This window comes from Prinia subflava, chromosome 8 (genome assembly GCF_021018805.1).
Source record: "Prinia subflava isolate CZ2003 ecotype Zambia chromosome 8, Cam_Psub_1.2, whole genome shotgun sequence".
NCBI lineage: Eukaryota > Metazoa > Chordata > Aves > Passeriformes > Cisticolidae > Prinia > Prinia subflava.
This window is the reverse complement of record NC_086254.1, coordinates 21,051,592-21,065,349: the sequence shown is the minus strand read 5'-3', so window position 1 is coordinate 21,065,349 and position 13,758 is coordinate 21,051,592. Positions and strand designations below refer to the sequence as shown.

The window sequence follows — 13,758 nt, the reverse complement described above, 5'->3', positions numbered from 1 at the left end:
CAGGGTTGAGGTGTTGTTGGCAGGACGTGGGGACATTCCAGGGACAGGTTGGCACAGCAGAGGCTCAGTGCTCCTTGTTTCCTGGTGACCCTTGGGGACACACACCATATGGCCTTTGTAGCCCACGAGGATGAGGTGACCTGAGACTGCAGGACACGGCAGTGACCTGGGACACGATTCCTGACGGGCCTCACCAAACACTGTGTCACCACAAATGTCACCACAGACAGTGAGACATGATGAGAGCCACGCTGTCATGGGACATGGGTTCCCATCACCCAGAGCCACCTCCTGGGGTGGGAGCACTTCGGGTCATGATGGGGATGGGCTGGGACACAACCAGGACTGGATGGGATGGAAAAAGGATGGCAAGGGACATGATTGAAGTGCTTTGGGACACAATGGGACAATAAAGGGCATGGTGGGGACATGAGGAGGAGGTGTGGGGACATGTGCAAGGACAGCACATGGCAGCAGTTTGGGACACAGGGGTGGCTGGGGTGCAGAAGGGACACTTGGTGACACAGCAAGGGCACTTTGGGGTGTGGTGGGGATGTGTGGGGATGTAATGGGGCCAAGCTGGATAGCAATGGAGACACTTTGGGACAAGACAGAGACACTTCAGGGTGCAGTGGGGTCATTCTGGGGCACAAGGATTTTCGGGACACAAAGGAAAACTTCATGAGTTGCAGGAATGGTAGTTTGGGACACAATGGGGACAATGTGGGATGCAACTGGGACACAATGGGACACAACTGGCGACAGGGAAGGGACTGTTTAGCATGCAGGGGGTGAATTTGGGGACGCCAGGGGATACCTTGGGGGACAAAATGCTTCGAGGGTGCAGCAGGGGCACTTGGGGACAGAACGGAGCCACTGTGGGATGCACTGGGGCCGCCTAGGAGCACAAGGAGGTGCTTTGTGACAATAGGGGATTCTTCAGGTGTGCAGTGGGAGTGCTTTGGGACATTTTGGGACACTTTTGGATGCATGGGACGCACTTTAAAAACTTTGGGAGGCGCAGGAGACCCTCGGGGCGGGAGCGGGGCGGTGCCTGGGGCAGAGCCCGGCCGATCCCCGCTCCCCCCGCGCTCCCCCTCTGCTCCCTCCCCGCTCCCGGCCCGATCCCACCCCGCTCCCTCCCCGCTCCCGGCCCCGCTCCGCGCCCCCCGCCCGGCTCCATCTTGTTCGCGGCCGCCGCGGAGCCGCTCCAGGTGCGGGGGGGGCCGGGAGGGATTGGGGGGATCCGGGAGGGCTGCAGGGACCCGCCGAGGGGGCTGGGGGGGGATCACCCTCCCGGGACCCCCCCCAGCCATCCCCCAACACCCCGCGGCACCCCAGGCGCTGTAGGGGACCCCTGGGAGCGATCCCTCCCATAGAGCCTTGCCAGGACCCCCAGAGAGCCCCACCCCCACCTCGGGACCCCTGGAGCGACCCCCAGGGCCCGGCGGGACCCCACAGCCCCGTGCCCCCCCCGGGAACCGGGGCTGTGCGGTACCGGGAACCGCCAGCCGCGACCCCCTCAGATCCCCCAAACACCCCCGGGACCCCCTCCAGCCTCGACCCCCCCCAGATCCCCCAGACAAACACCCCCGGGACCCCCTCCAGCCTTGACCCCCCCCAGATCCCCCAGACAAACACCCCCGGGACCCCCTCCAGCCTTGACCCCCCCCAGATCCCCAGACAAACACCCCCGGGACCCCCTCCAGCCTCGACCCCCCACCCCCGCAGACACTCCCAGAGTCCCCTGGGCCCACTAAAGAGCAAAGCCCCCACCCCAGATCCTCACAGGACCCACTCAGCAGCTCATCCTCCCTCACAGAATTTCACGGGACCCCCCAGCAGCTCCCACCCCCCCAGACCCTCACTGGGACTCTCCAGACAGTCCCCCAAGCAGCAACCCTCCCCCACTATCCTCATAGTGCCCTCCCAGCAGCAACCCCCCCTCCCAGGACCCCCCCAACCCTCCAGCAGTGTCACCCTCATCCCAAGACCCCCCAAACCCCCCAGCAGTGACCCCCTCTCCCAGTGTCCCCCCAGAGTCCACCCTTGGTGCCAGGTCCCACCTTCGCTGGCGCTGCACAGGCAGGGTGCCACCCCAGCCCAGCCGGGACAGGGACACCCCCTGGGGCTGGGAGTGGTGCTGGGGACACTTGGGGGGCCTGGGGACACCCCCGGACCTGTGTCCCCCCCCAGGACCAGGCACCAGGGGGTTACAGCAAAAGCAGCTTTGGCAGCCAAAATCCCTCTTAAGGCTTTAATCGCAGTGAGAAAGTGGCCGGGGGGGCACCCTGTCCCCCCCTCACTGTCCCCAGCCTTGTGGGGTTGCAGGGACAAGTGCAGCCAGGCTGGAAATTTAAGCCAAATCCCTAAACCTGGCTTAAAATTCAATGGGATTTAGGAGAGAAAGAAAAAAAGGGTGGGGGGAGGAGGGGAGCAGCGGGGCTGGAGGGTTTGGGGGACCCATCCTCCTCCCCCCCTTAGTGGGGGGCCCAGGTGTGAGTCAGGGGGCGAAGGTCGGCGCTGGCCGTGTTTGCACGCCCGGCACGGAAGTGGCACCGTCCCTGCGTGTCCCCGTGTCCCGCCCGGCAGTGCCTCCGGCTGGAGCAGGTAGGGAGGGCAGGCATGGAGCCCCCGGCCCTTGGGTGGGCACAGGGGGTCCCCCCGCAGGGTGGGAACCCAACAGGGACTCCCAGTCTGTCCGTGTGGGGACATGGGGTCCCCTGGGCCTGGCATGGCCAGTGTCCTGCTGTCCACAGGGACAGGGACACACAGGCTCTGCTGCTGCAGCAGCGGTGGCTTGGGGGTCCCCATGGCCCAGCTGGGATCAGATTTGGGGGATCCCCAAGGAAAGGGGCCTCTGGAGGTCCACATGACCCCATAGGAATCCAAACTGGGGGTGTCTCCTTAGGGACCAGGCTCTGGGAGCCCCCATGGGGGGGTGGCCCCACAGGGACAGGAACTCTGGGCTCCCTACAGGGATCAGTCTCTGGGGGTTCCCATCAGGGTCAGGCTCTGGGGGTCTCCATGTCCCCATAGGGACAGGCTGTGGGTGGGGGCCCCAGAAAGACACACTTTTCGGGTGCCCACACCCCCCTATGGCCCAGGCCCTGCTCTCCTGACCCCGGCCCCTGTCCCTGTGTCCCCATGGCCATGGTGATGGGATGAGGCCAGCCCCCCAAATCCTGTTGCACCCCACATCCAGAATCACCACATCCCCCAGGTGACACTGCCTCTAGAAAGACCCTGGGGACAGAGATCCATCCAGGGGTGACACCTGCTCCTGCCCAGGAGTTTTGGGGTGCAGGGATGGAGAGGAGAACACTTGTGGGGTTCCAACCCCCTGCCCCCTGTTACTGCAGCCCCCAGCGTGCTGTGATGGCACCGGATGCCTGAGCCCCTCCGGCGGGCACCAGCCATGGAGACTGTCGTCATCGTGGCCATCGGGGTGCTGGCCACCATCTTCCTGGCGTCCTTCGTGGCGCTGGTGGTGGTGTGCAGGCAGCGCTACTGTCACCCCAAGGACCTGCGCCACCACTACGACACCAAGTGAGTGACCCCGCGGGGGTGGCGGTGTCCCTGTCCCCAGCAGGGAGGGACCCCGACCCCCATGGGCTGGGGACAGTGCTGGGGACATGTCCAGCAGCATCCAGGGAACAAAGATGGGGACACACCCACTGTGATCAGGGGGATGATGCAGGAGACATGTCCAGCATCATCAGAGGGAAGAAGTGTGGGACACATCCACATCACCAGGGGAACAAAGGTGGGAACACGTCCATCAGCATGAGGGCCACTGGGGCTGTGGGGCAGCCCAAGGAGGTGGCCCTTGGTGGCATGTCCCTATATCTCTGACAGACCCATCGTGGACCTGATGGGCACCACGGAGACGCAGTCAGAGCCCTCAGAGCTGGAGCTGGACGACGTGGTCATCACCAACCCCCACATCGAGGCCATCCTGGAGAATGAGGACTGGGTTGAGGATGCCTCGTGAGTGTCCTCTGTGTCCCCCCATTGCTGGGCACCCCTGTACAGTGCCAGCCCCCCATCATGGGATGCAGGGGACAGATTTGGAGGTCACCAAGCCATGGGGATGGTCCTCAAGATGGTCTTGGGGTGGGAATATCCCCACAGGTCTGGGGGACATGGGGTGTGGGCTGGTGGGAGAGGGAAGCCACGTGGGGGACAAGGACAGAGCAGAGGGGCACAGGTGGATTCACACCCTCCTACCTCTCCACAGGGGTCTGGTGTCCCACTGCATCGCCATCCTGAAGGTGAGTCAGGGCGTGGCACTGGTGGCAGCAGTGGCAATGGCAGCACTGGTGGTACTGCTAGAGCTGGTGGCAATGGTGGCACCAGTGGCACTTGTGACGGTGGTGTCAATGGCAGGCAGCACTTGTGGTAATGGTGGCAATGGTGACATTGTTGGGTGGGGTGAGTGGCACTGGTGCTGATGATAGGTGGCACTGGTGGTGACGGTGGCACTGAGTGCCCACCACTGTCCCCCAGATCTGTCACACGCTGACTGAGAAGTTGGTGGCCATGACCATGGGCTCGGGTGCGCGTGTGAAATCCCCAGCCAGCCTGGGGGACATCATCGTGGTGGCCAAGCGCATCAGCCCCAGGTGACAGGGAATGTCTGGGGGGTCCCAGGGCTCTTGGGTGGTGTCCTGTGGCTCTGGGGTGTCCCCAGGGACTGGGGGAGAAAATTCCAGGGCTCTGGAGGGTCCCCAGAGATTTGGGACAGGGTAGGTCTGGAGGAGTCATAGGAGCTCTGGGGGCTCAGGGGAGGGGGCGGTCCTGAGGCACTGGGGGGGACCTTGGGGACTCTGGAGGGAAACCTGGGGACTTCAGGGGTGTTTAGGGACTCTGGAAAGTGTCCCAGGGCCCTGGGGCAATTTTGGGACTCTGGGAAGAGTCCTGGGGCTCAGGGGTCTCCTGGGGTTTTGGGGGATTCCTGAGGCTCTGGGGGGGGTCCCAGGGCTCCAAGAGGGCTCTCGAGGCCTGGGATGGGTGTGCTGAGGTGTCACCACAGTGTCCCCTGGGGTTAACGCTGTCCCCACCGCAGGGTGGATGATGTGGTGAGATCCATGTACCCCCCGCTGGACCCCAAACTGCTGGATGCAAGGTGAGAGCAGGGGGAAGGACAGGGACACTCCTGGGTGGGGGATACCTGCAGGTGGGGACACACCCCTATCCCATACCACGCCTCTGAGGACACCCCTAGGTGATCCAGCAGGATGGGGAGGCCCCTTGGGTGTGAGCAGATCACAGAATATCCCAGAATATCCCAGGTTGGGAGGGACCCCCAGGATCATCCAGTGCAGCTCCTGTCCCTGCCCAGACCCCCCAACAACCCCACCCTGTGCATCCCTGGCAGTGCTGTGCAAACACTCCTGGAGCTCTGGCAGTCTTGGGGCCGGGACCATTCCCTGGGGAGCCTGGGCAGTGCCAGCACCTCTGGGGGAAGAACCTTTCCCTGAGATCCATCCCAAATCCTCCCTGTGACACAACCTCAGGCCATTCCCTGGGTCCTCTCCGTGGCCACCATAGACAAACTGGGGGCCAAGCTGCTGCTGAGGGAGCCACCATGGGGCAGGGGGGTGGCAGGGCAGTGACAGAGGGGTGGCAGGGCAGTGGCAGGGCAGTGGCAGGGCAGTGGCAGGGCAGTGGCAGGGCAGTGACAGGACGGTGACAGGGCGGTGACAGAGGGGTGGCAGGGCAGTGGCAGGGCAGTGGCAGGGCGGCGACAGGGTGGTGACAGAGGGGTGGCAGGGCGGTGGCAGGGCAGTGACGGCCCCGTGTCCCCGCAGGGCCGCAGCACTGCTGCTGTCGGTCAGTCACCTGGTGCTGGTGACCCGCAGCGCCTGCCGCCAGCCGGCCGCCCGCCACTGGGTCGAGCGGTCACTGGCGGCCGCCGAGGAGCACATGGCCGTGCTGCGCCAGGCCGCCATGGCCACCGAGCCCGAGCGGCCCCCGGGCCCCGCCGAGCCCCCCCGGCAGGAGCAGTCGGCCATCTGACCCCAATAAAGGCCCCATGTGCCCCCAGCCCCGGCGGTTCTGGGATGAGCTGCTGATGTGGTGTCTGGATGGAGACGAGATGGGGAGCGGTCCTGGGGGGGGGGGGGGAACGGGGGTGTTGAAGGGGAGGTTGGGGGTCTAGGGAGGGATTGAGGGGCTTGGGAGGGAGTGTGGAGGGTGATAGAGGGGGTTAGAGGGGATTTTGTGGGGTTGGAGATGGATTTGGAGGGGTTGAGGGGCTTGGGATGGAGTGTGGTGGGTGATTGAGGGGTTTGGAGAGGATTTCAGGGCGTTGGAGGGAGAATTGGGGGAGCTGGGGAGTCTAGGGAGGGGTTGAGGGACTTGGAAGGGAGTGTGGAGAAAGGTTGGAAGGGGAGTTTAAAGAATTTTGAAGGGGTTTGGAAGGTTGGAGGTGGTTTGGGGGTTAGAGGGGATTTGAAGGAGTTAGGGGTCTAGGCAGAGTTTGGGGGCCTTGGAAGGGGATGTGAAGAGGGTTTGGAAGGGTTGGGAAAGCTGGAGGTGGTTTGAGGAGTTGGAGGCAGATTTGTTGGGTTTGGGGGTCTAGGGATGGTTTTGGGGGACTTGGGAGGGAGTTTGGAGGGGGTTTGAGGGGTTTAGAGGGGATTTGAGGGTGTTGGATGGGAATTTGGAGGAGCTGTGGGTCTAGGGAGAGGCTGGGGGGCTGGAAAGGGAGTGGGAGAGAGGTTGGCATGGGCTAAAATGGCTTAGGAAGAGTTGGGAGGGTCGGAGGTGGTTTGGAGAGTTTGCAGTGGATTTGGGGTGTTGGAAGGGGAGGTTTGGAGTTTAGGGAGGGTTTGGAGAGAGCTGAAGAGTTGAGGGGGTTTGAAGGGAGGCTTGGGGGTGCTGGAGTGGTTGGAGGAGGTTTTGGAGTGAATTTATTGGGACTGGGGAGGTTGGGGCATGATTTGGGGGAGTTGAGGGACAATGAGGGAGTTGGTGTAGAAGGGAAAGTTGGGAGTTTAGGGAATGTTTGGGGTCAGCTGGAAGAGGGGTTTGTGGAGGTGGAGGGGGGTTTGGAGGAGCATTGGTAGGATTTAGGGGAGCTTGGAGAGGGTGGGAAAGGCTTGGAGAAGGAGGTTCGAAATTTTGGGAAAGGTTGGAGAGACTGAAGTTGTCTTTGGGGCACAGGGGGTTTGAGGGGATTTGGAGAGGATTTAGGGGCACTTGTGGGCATTGGGAGGGAGGATGGGCAAAGGTTGGCGTTTTGGGAGAGTCGGGGAGATTGGGGATGACTGGAGGGAGCTGTGGCGGCTCATGGAAGTTTAGGGGGGTTGGGGAGGATCCGGGTGTGCTGCCTGCCCTAGGAGCGAGGTCTGGAGGGCTCAGCAACACCAAGGGGCGAAACCCTGTGCACCGGGCACCAGGGTCTGTGCCCCGGGTGGGGGGCCGGTGCCCTGGGGAGGGGGTCTGGGGCCGCACAGGGGGGCTCAAGGCTGCAGGCAGAGGGGTGACTGCCTCGGGCAGAGGGGTCCGTGTGCCCCGGGCAGGGGGCCCAGGAGGGTCCGTGTGCCCCGGGCAGAGGGGTCTGGGGGGTCCGTGTGCCCCGGGCAGGGGGGTCTGGGGGGTCCGTGTGCTCCGGGCAGAGGGGTCTGGGGGGTCCGTGTGCCCCGGGCAGAGGGATCTGGCGGGTCCGTGTGACCCGGGCAGAGGGGTCCGTGTGCCCCGGTCATTCCGGGGGTCCGGCCGAGCCCCCCCCCCCCCCCCCCCGTTTTAGCCCCTGGAGCCCCGGGAGGAGTGGGATCACGTGATCACCCGTCACGTGACGGCGGCGGGCAGCTGCTGTGCCCGCCCCCTCACCCCGGGCTGGCCAATAGACGCGCGGCGGATGCGGCGGACGGCCAATGGGAGGCAGGGGCGGGGCTCTCGGCCGGCGGGAGGCGGGGCTTGCGGCAGGGACCGGGACAGGGAGCTGGGAACGCTGGTGGGTACGGGGAGGCACCGGGCAGGGGGGACTCGGAGGGACGGGGACACACCGGGACACACCGGGACACACCGGGACACACCGGGACACACGGGGTAACTCGGACGGACCGGGAGCACCGGGAGCCACGGGCATGGCTGGAAGGGACTGGGAGGTGCTGGGAGCGCTGGGAGCTGCTAGGAGGAACTGGGAGTCACGGGAGGAACTGGGAGTCACGGGGGAACACTGGGAGGTACTGGAGGGACCTGGGAGTCAGACGGGCGACTGGGAGGTGCTGCGAGCATTGGGAGGTGCTGGGAGGAACTAGGAGTCACGGGGGTCACGGGAAGGCACTGGGAGATACTGAGAGTCACGGGGGAACGCCGGGATTCCCCGGGAGGTCTTGGCAGACATAGGGGAGGTACTGGGAGTCCCTGCTGGGTGGAATGCTGCGAGCACTGGGAGCACTGGGTCTGGCGTGGGGGATGTCGAGGGCAGAGCCCAGCCCTGCCCTGGGGGGTCGCAGGGGTGTCCCCAGGGTCCCCCCGAGCTGTCCCGGACCCTCGGAGCAGCGAGGGGAGCAGAGCCTCCGCCGTGGGACACGGCAGCCCGTGTGGCACCCCTGGGCGGGGGGGAGGTGTCACCGCGGGGAAAGGGAAGTGAAAGTGATTGTGGAGAGGGACGGGACGGGACGGGGAGCGCGGGGGGGCGGCCGGCGCCGCAGGGAGATGTTATCGGGGCGCGGTGAAATGCCACACACCGCAGTGCCCCCCGCTTTCTGCAGGGGACCCCCAGCACCCTGAGGTGCCCCCCAGCACCCCGGGCTGGGGGGGCTGGGTAAAACGGGGGGCTGGGTAAAGTGGAGGTCTGGGGCTTTCCCAACACATGGCTGAAAGAAGAAGTGAGATTTGGGGGCCAGAGCTTCCGGTCCGCTCAGTGAGAAGGGAAACTGAGGCCGGGGGGTTCGGGGGGGTCCCACAGGTGCCCCCAGAGCCATGAGGACCCTCCTGCTGCTGTGGGTGGCCCTGGCCGGCGCAGGGGCCCAGCTGCCCTGTCCTCATGGGGGACCCTGCCCTGTCACCCCGGTGAGTGCACAGGGTTTGGGGGGCTTGGGGGCACCTCAGCAGGGGATGATAACCCCCTCTGTGCCCCCCCAGGCCCTGCCTGCCCGCAGTGCAATGGGGTGCCAGGACAGCTCATCCTGCCCTCCCATCAGCTGCCAGCTGCCAGAGGTGAGCCCCATCCCCTGTGCCTCAGTTTCCCCCCTCTCACTGCCGTTTGGAGTGCCCTCCCTGACCCCCCTGCCCTCCCACCCCCTTCTCTCTCCCCAGAGTGTCCCCTGCGCTGGGGGCCACCGCTGCTGTCCCCGAGGGTCCCACTGCAGCGCTGATGGGCAGTCCTGTGTCACAGACCTGGGTATGGGGACACGGGTGCATGGGTGGGGTCAGGTGTGGGCCTCGAGGGGACAGGATGAACACAGGGGTGCCTCACCTGTCTCCGCAGCCCCCCGGGCTGTCCCCTGTCCTGATGGCCAGTCCGAGTGTCCCGATGATGCCACGTGCTGTGTGACAAGCAGCGGCGCCTGGGGGTGCTGCCCCATGCCCCAGGTATGGGGTGTGGGGACACGGGGACACTGAGGGTGGGACCTGGCATGGCCCTGGCTGTGACGAGCGCTGCTGGCACCCACAGGCCTCGTGCTGTGCTGACAAGGTGCACTGCTGTCCCCATGCCACCATCTGCGACCTGACCCACGGGCGCTGTGTGTCCCCCACCGGTGACACTGACGTCCCCCTGAGCACAGCCTTCCCCGCCTGGAAGCGCCAGCCCCCCACCCCAGGTAAGGGGTGTCACCTTGGGGCGCCCTCACCATGCCCTCAGAGGGGACACGGTGACACTGCGTGTCCCCTCAGTCGCACTGCGCCAGGTGCTGTGTCCCGACGGCCGCTCAGCGTGTCCCGACGGGGCGACCTGCTGCCAGCTCTCCCCAACGCAGTACGGCTGCTGTCCCCTGCAGAACGTGAGTGCTGCCACAGCCATGGGCACCCCGCGATGGCAGCTGGGCCAAACCTCCTGTGCCCGGCACCCCAAACCAGCCCCTTCTCAGTGAACACCCCAAACCAGCCACTCACTGAACACCCCAAACCAGCCCCCCCTCAATGAACACCCCGAACCAGCCCCTTCTCAGTGAACACCCCAAACCAGCCACTCCTCACTGAACACCCCAAACCAGCCACTCACTGAACACCCCAAACCAGCCCCCCCTCAATGAACACCCTGAACCAGCCCCTTCTCAGTGAACACCCCAAACCAGCCCCCCCTCACTGAACACCCCAAACCAAGTACCCCACGCCAGGCAGCCTGTGACAGCCACCCCTCACTGGGCACTCCAAAGCAGGCACCCCACACCCCCAACACACACCACTCACCCTGTACCAGTCTATACAGGCAGCCCATTCTAGACATCCCAATTCCAAGTATCCCACAGTGATGCCAGGCACCCTGTCTTGGGCACCCTGTCCCAATCCAGACACTAGACCGACAACCCTGACACCAATTCCACACTGGACATGCTGTGTTGTAGTGGACACTGGGCCCTGGACACCCCGCCCTGTGCCGTGTCCCCATACCAGGCACCCTGTGCTGTACCCCAGGCACCCTATGCCATGGCCCCCATGCTGTGCACACCCTGTCCTTGTCCCCAGAGTCCCAGCCACCCCATATCTCTCCCCCCAGGCCATGCTGTCCCCAGGACACGTCCATACCATGCACCCCCATGCTGTGCACCCCCTGTCCCCATCCCCAAGGTCCTTGTCATGCTGTGTCTCCCCCCAGGCTGTGTGCTGCGGTGACGGGCAGCACTGCTGTCCCCAGGGCACCACCTGTGACCTGATCCACTCCACCTGCACCTCCCTGGGGGCCTCTGCTCCCCTGGCAGCACTGCCTACAGGTGAGATCCCCCCAGGGAGCAACCACCCCGTCCCCTGTCCCTGGGAGGGGACACCAGCCCTGACTGTCCCCTGTCCCCAGCGCATGATGTCAAGTGTGACGAGAAGACGAGCTGTCCCAACGGGAACACCTGCTGCCGGCTCATCTCAGGGGCCTGGGGGTGCTGCCCCCTCGAGCAGGTATGGGGGGTCCCCTGTGCCCCCTGGGACAGGCAGGTGTCCCCTGTCCCCCTGGGTGGGATGAGGGCAGCTGTGTCTTATTCCACTGAGGACAAGGGTGGGTGTTCCTTGTACTTGCCCAGGACAAGGTTTGGTGTCCCCTGTCCGCCTTGGGAGGGACAAGGATGGGGGTCCCCTGTGCCCCTCCAGGACTGGGAGATGTCCCCAGGAGGGCTCCCATTCCCTAATGTCAGCTGGGGATCATCAAAGTGACACTGAGTCACTTTGACATCCCCCAGTCAGACCCTCTGTCCTAACTGGGGCCAGTTTGGGGCTCCAGTGGCGGGAGGTGGTGGAGGGACATGAAGCCACCGGGATTCTCAGGGACCTTCCCAGGTCCTCCTGCTGAGGGGGGAGGTCAAGAGCAATGAGGGGGTCCCCATATCCACCCTTCCTCACTGCTGGGGCAGGGGTGGGAATGAGGATGGCAGGAATGGGCAGGAGGGGAGCTGGCAGTCCCTGAGGGGATCCCTTGTGCTCAGCCCCCCCTCTTTGCGCCCCAGGCTGTCTGCTGCCCTGACCACGTGCACTGCTGCCCCCAGGGCTACACCTGTGACCCCGAGGGGGGCAGCTGCCTGCAGGACGGGGGCACCCACCAGCCCTGGGTGCGCAAGACCCCGGCGCTGCCCCGGGGGGGACAGGTGACATCAGGGGTTGTCATTTGTGATGAAGAGACGAGCTGTCCTGATGGGAGCACGTGCTGCCGGATGAGCCTGGGCACCTGGGGGTGCTGCCCCCTCGAGAAGGTGGGGAGGACTCTGCCCACGGCCATGGGGGTCCATGGCTGTGGGGTGGGGGCCCAGGGGTGCACCCAGGGGAGCAGGGCATCCTGGACTGAGCAGAGATTCCAGGGGGTCCTGGGGTGTCCTTGGATGGGGGCACATGGCTCAGTGGACCTGTCTGGGGGCCGTGGGAGCGTTCAGCAGGGCACAGCGACTGCCCGTCCCCCTCAACAGCCCCATGGACTGGGGGTCTCCTGTGGCCTGAGGGGACAAAGGCCAATGTTTCCTTTTCCCCAGGACGGTCAAGGCCAGATGTGCCCCTTTGCTGCTTGAAGGATGAGGGCAGATGTCCCCTCAGGACAGGGGAGGGCAGGCTCCAAACCCCTGATTTCCCCATGGGACACAGAGCCCCTTTGCTGCCCCCCAGCCCCAGTCAGACCCCCTCTGCTAACTGGGGCCAGTTTGGGGCCCCAGTGGCAGGAGGTGACAGAGGCACACAAGGCCACCGGGGTGCTCGGGGATTTGAGGATGCTCAGGGATATTCATGCATCCCACAGAGGGGCAGAAGCATCACGAGGGGGTCCCCATATCTGCCCCCCTCAAAGTGGGGATGGAGCCAGGCTGGGTCTGAGGGAGTCACAGAGCAGGGGAGGGCAGGAACAGGCAGGAGGAGACTCTCCCCTGGAGGTCCCCCAGCTGTGTTACTGGGAGTCCCCTGTGCTCAGCCCCCCCTCTTTGCCCCCCAGGCTGTCTGCTGCCCCGACCACGTGCACTGCTGCCCCCAGGGCTACACCTGCGACCCCGAGGGGGGCAGCTGCCTGCAGGACGGGGGCACCCACCGGCCCTGGGTGCGCAAGACCCCGGCGCTGCCCCGGGGGGGACAGGTGACACTGAGGGATGTCAAATGTGATGAGAAGACGAGCTGTCCTGATGGGAGCACATGCTGCCGGCTGAGCCTGGGCACCTGGGGGTGCTGCCCCCTCGAGCAGGTGAGGGGAGTGCCTGGGGTTTGGGGTCCTGGGGGTGGGGGGCCCAGGGGTGGGGTGTTGTCCTGGTGAATGAGCATTTGGGAATGGAATGGAGGGGACTGGGACAGAGCATGACTGTGGGGGGTGACCTTTTAAGGACAAGCAGGGCTGGGGGAGGGCAGGGACATGGGGCACTCCCACATTTGTCACTGGTCCCCTCCATGGAGGCTCTATGGGCAGCTTGGGGACAGGGTTTGGCACGGTCCCCAGGGCTCTACTGGGGACACCTGGATACCTTGGGTCCCTGATGTACCTGTGTCCCTCGTACCTGGACACCTGTGTCCCCCAGACACCCCTGTCCCCCCCTGACCCCATCCTGTGTGCCCCCCAGGCCGTTTGCTGTGGGGACCACCAGCACTGCTGCCCCCGGGGCTACACCTGCAACGTGGCCACTGAGAGCTGTGAGAAGCTGCTGGCACCCACCCCGCTCCTGCCAACGCCCTCAGGCCCCCGCCAGACCCCTTCAGCCCCCCGCCGGGCAGCCCCCGCCCCACTGCGAGCCACTGGCACCCACCCGGGTGGCCTCGTGCCCTGCGGTGCCACTGGCTTCTGCCACGGGGGCCAGCGGTGCTGCCAGGCCCGGGGAGGCTCCTGGGGGTGCTGCCCCTTTGCCCAGGTGAGTGGGGGGACAGCAGGGTGGGGCTGGGGGTGGCATCACCCCCCCTCACTCTGTTTCTCTCTGCAGGGCACCTGCTGCTCCGATGGCCGCCACTGCTGCCCCGCGGGGTCCCGCTGCACCAGGGGGGGCTGGGGGTGCAGCCCCCAGCGCTGGGACCTGCTCTGATGTCACTGGGAACACCGCCACCACCAGCAGCCCTCGAGTGCCACCACCCCAATAAACAGTTTCTTAGGAGAAACTGCATCCACGGCTCTTGGCGAGGGGGAAATTGAGGCAGGAGGCA

The 13,758-nt window shown here is 65.1% G+C and overlaps 2 protein-coding genes across 7 annotated transcripts; both read left to right on the top strand.

The window, feature by feature from the left end:
- Positions 1–1,127: 1,127 nt before the first annotated feature.
- Positions 1,128–6,070, top strand: TMEM98 (transmembrane protein 98). 2 transcript variants are annotated; one of them, XM_063404987.1, is made up of 8 exons: positions 1,174–1,214; positions 2,485–2,610; positions 3,363–3,549; positions 3,859–3,990; positions 4,241–4,274; positions 4,510–4,625; positions 5,069–5,128; positions 5,814–6,070. In XM_063404987.1, the coding sequence occupies exons 3-8, from the start codon at positions 3,389–3,391 to the stop codon at positions 6,019–6,021; spliced, it is 711 nt and encodes a 236-aa protein (XP_063261057.1). In that variant the 5' UTR covers positions 1,174–1,214; positions 2,485–2,610; positions 3,363–3,388; the 3' UTR covers positions 6,022–6,070. The 2 variants fall into 2 exon arrangements, with proteins under 2 accessions (XP_063261058.1, XP_063261057.1); XM_063404988.1 differs by lacking the exon at positions 2,485–2,610 and having other exon boundaries at positions 1,128–1,214.
- Positions 6,071–7,862: 1,792 nt separating this feature from the next.
- GRN (granulin precursor) lies at positions 7,863–13,713 on the top strand. Of its 5 annotated transcripts, none has more exons than XM_063404072.1 (13): positions 7,863–7,963; positions 8,924–9,027; positions 9,100–9,174; positions 9,274–9,358; positions 9,446–9,549; positions 9,632–9,779; positions 9,853–9,959; positions 10,775–10,889; positions 10,970–11,067; positions 11,610–11,852; positions 12,575–12,817; positions 13,188–13,472; positions 13,542–13,713. In XM_063404072.1, exons 2-13 carry the CDS (start codon positions 8,938–8,940, stop codon positions 13,638–13,640), a joined length of 1,692 nt encoding a protein of 563 aa, XP_063260142.1. In that variant the 5' UTR covers positions 7,863–7,963; positions 8,924–8,937; the 3' UTR covers positions 13,641–13,713. The 5 variants fall into 5 exon arrangements, with proteins under 5 accessions (XP_063260142.1, XP_063260141.1, XP_063260140.1 ...); XM_063404071.1 differs by having other exon boundaries at positions 7,907–8,058; positions 11,649–11,852; XM_063404070.1 differs by having other exon boundaries at positions 7,907–8,058.
- Positions 13,714–13,758: the final 45 nt, after the last annotated feature.

Excerpts from the sequence above, each read along its gene's own strand:
- TMEM98 (XM_063404988.1), top strand. The coding sequence starts at position 3,389 with ATGCCTGAGCCCCTCCGGCGGGCACCAGCCATGGAGACTGTCGTCATC. Across the intron at positions 4,275-4,509 it reads ACTGCATCGCCATCCTGAAG|ATCTGTCACACGCTGACTGA; the intron begins GTGAGTCAGGGC and ends ACTGTCCCCCAG. Across the intron at positions 5,129-5,813 it reads CCCAAACTGCTGGATGCAAG|GGCCGCAGCACTGCTGCTGT; the intron begins GTGAGAGCAGGG and ends GTGTCCCCGCAG.
- GRN (XM_063404072.1), top strand. The coding sequence starts at position 8,938 with ATGAGGACCCTCCTGCTGCTGTGGGTGGCCCTGGCCGGCGCAGGGGCC. Across the intron at positions 11,068-11,609 it reads GGTGCTGCCCCCTCGAGCAG|GCTGTCTGCTGCCCTGACCA; the intron begins GTATGGGGGGTC and ends TTTGCGCCCCAG. Across the intron at positions 13,473-13,541 it reads GGTGCTGCCCCTTTGCCCAG|GGCACCTGCTGCTCCGATGG; the intron begins GTGAGTGGGGGG and ends TTCTCTCTGCAG.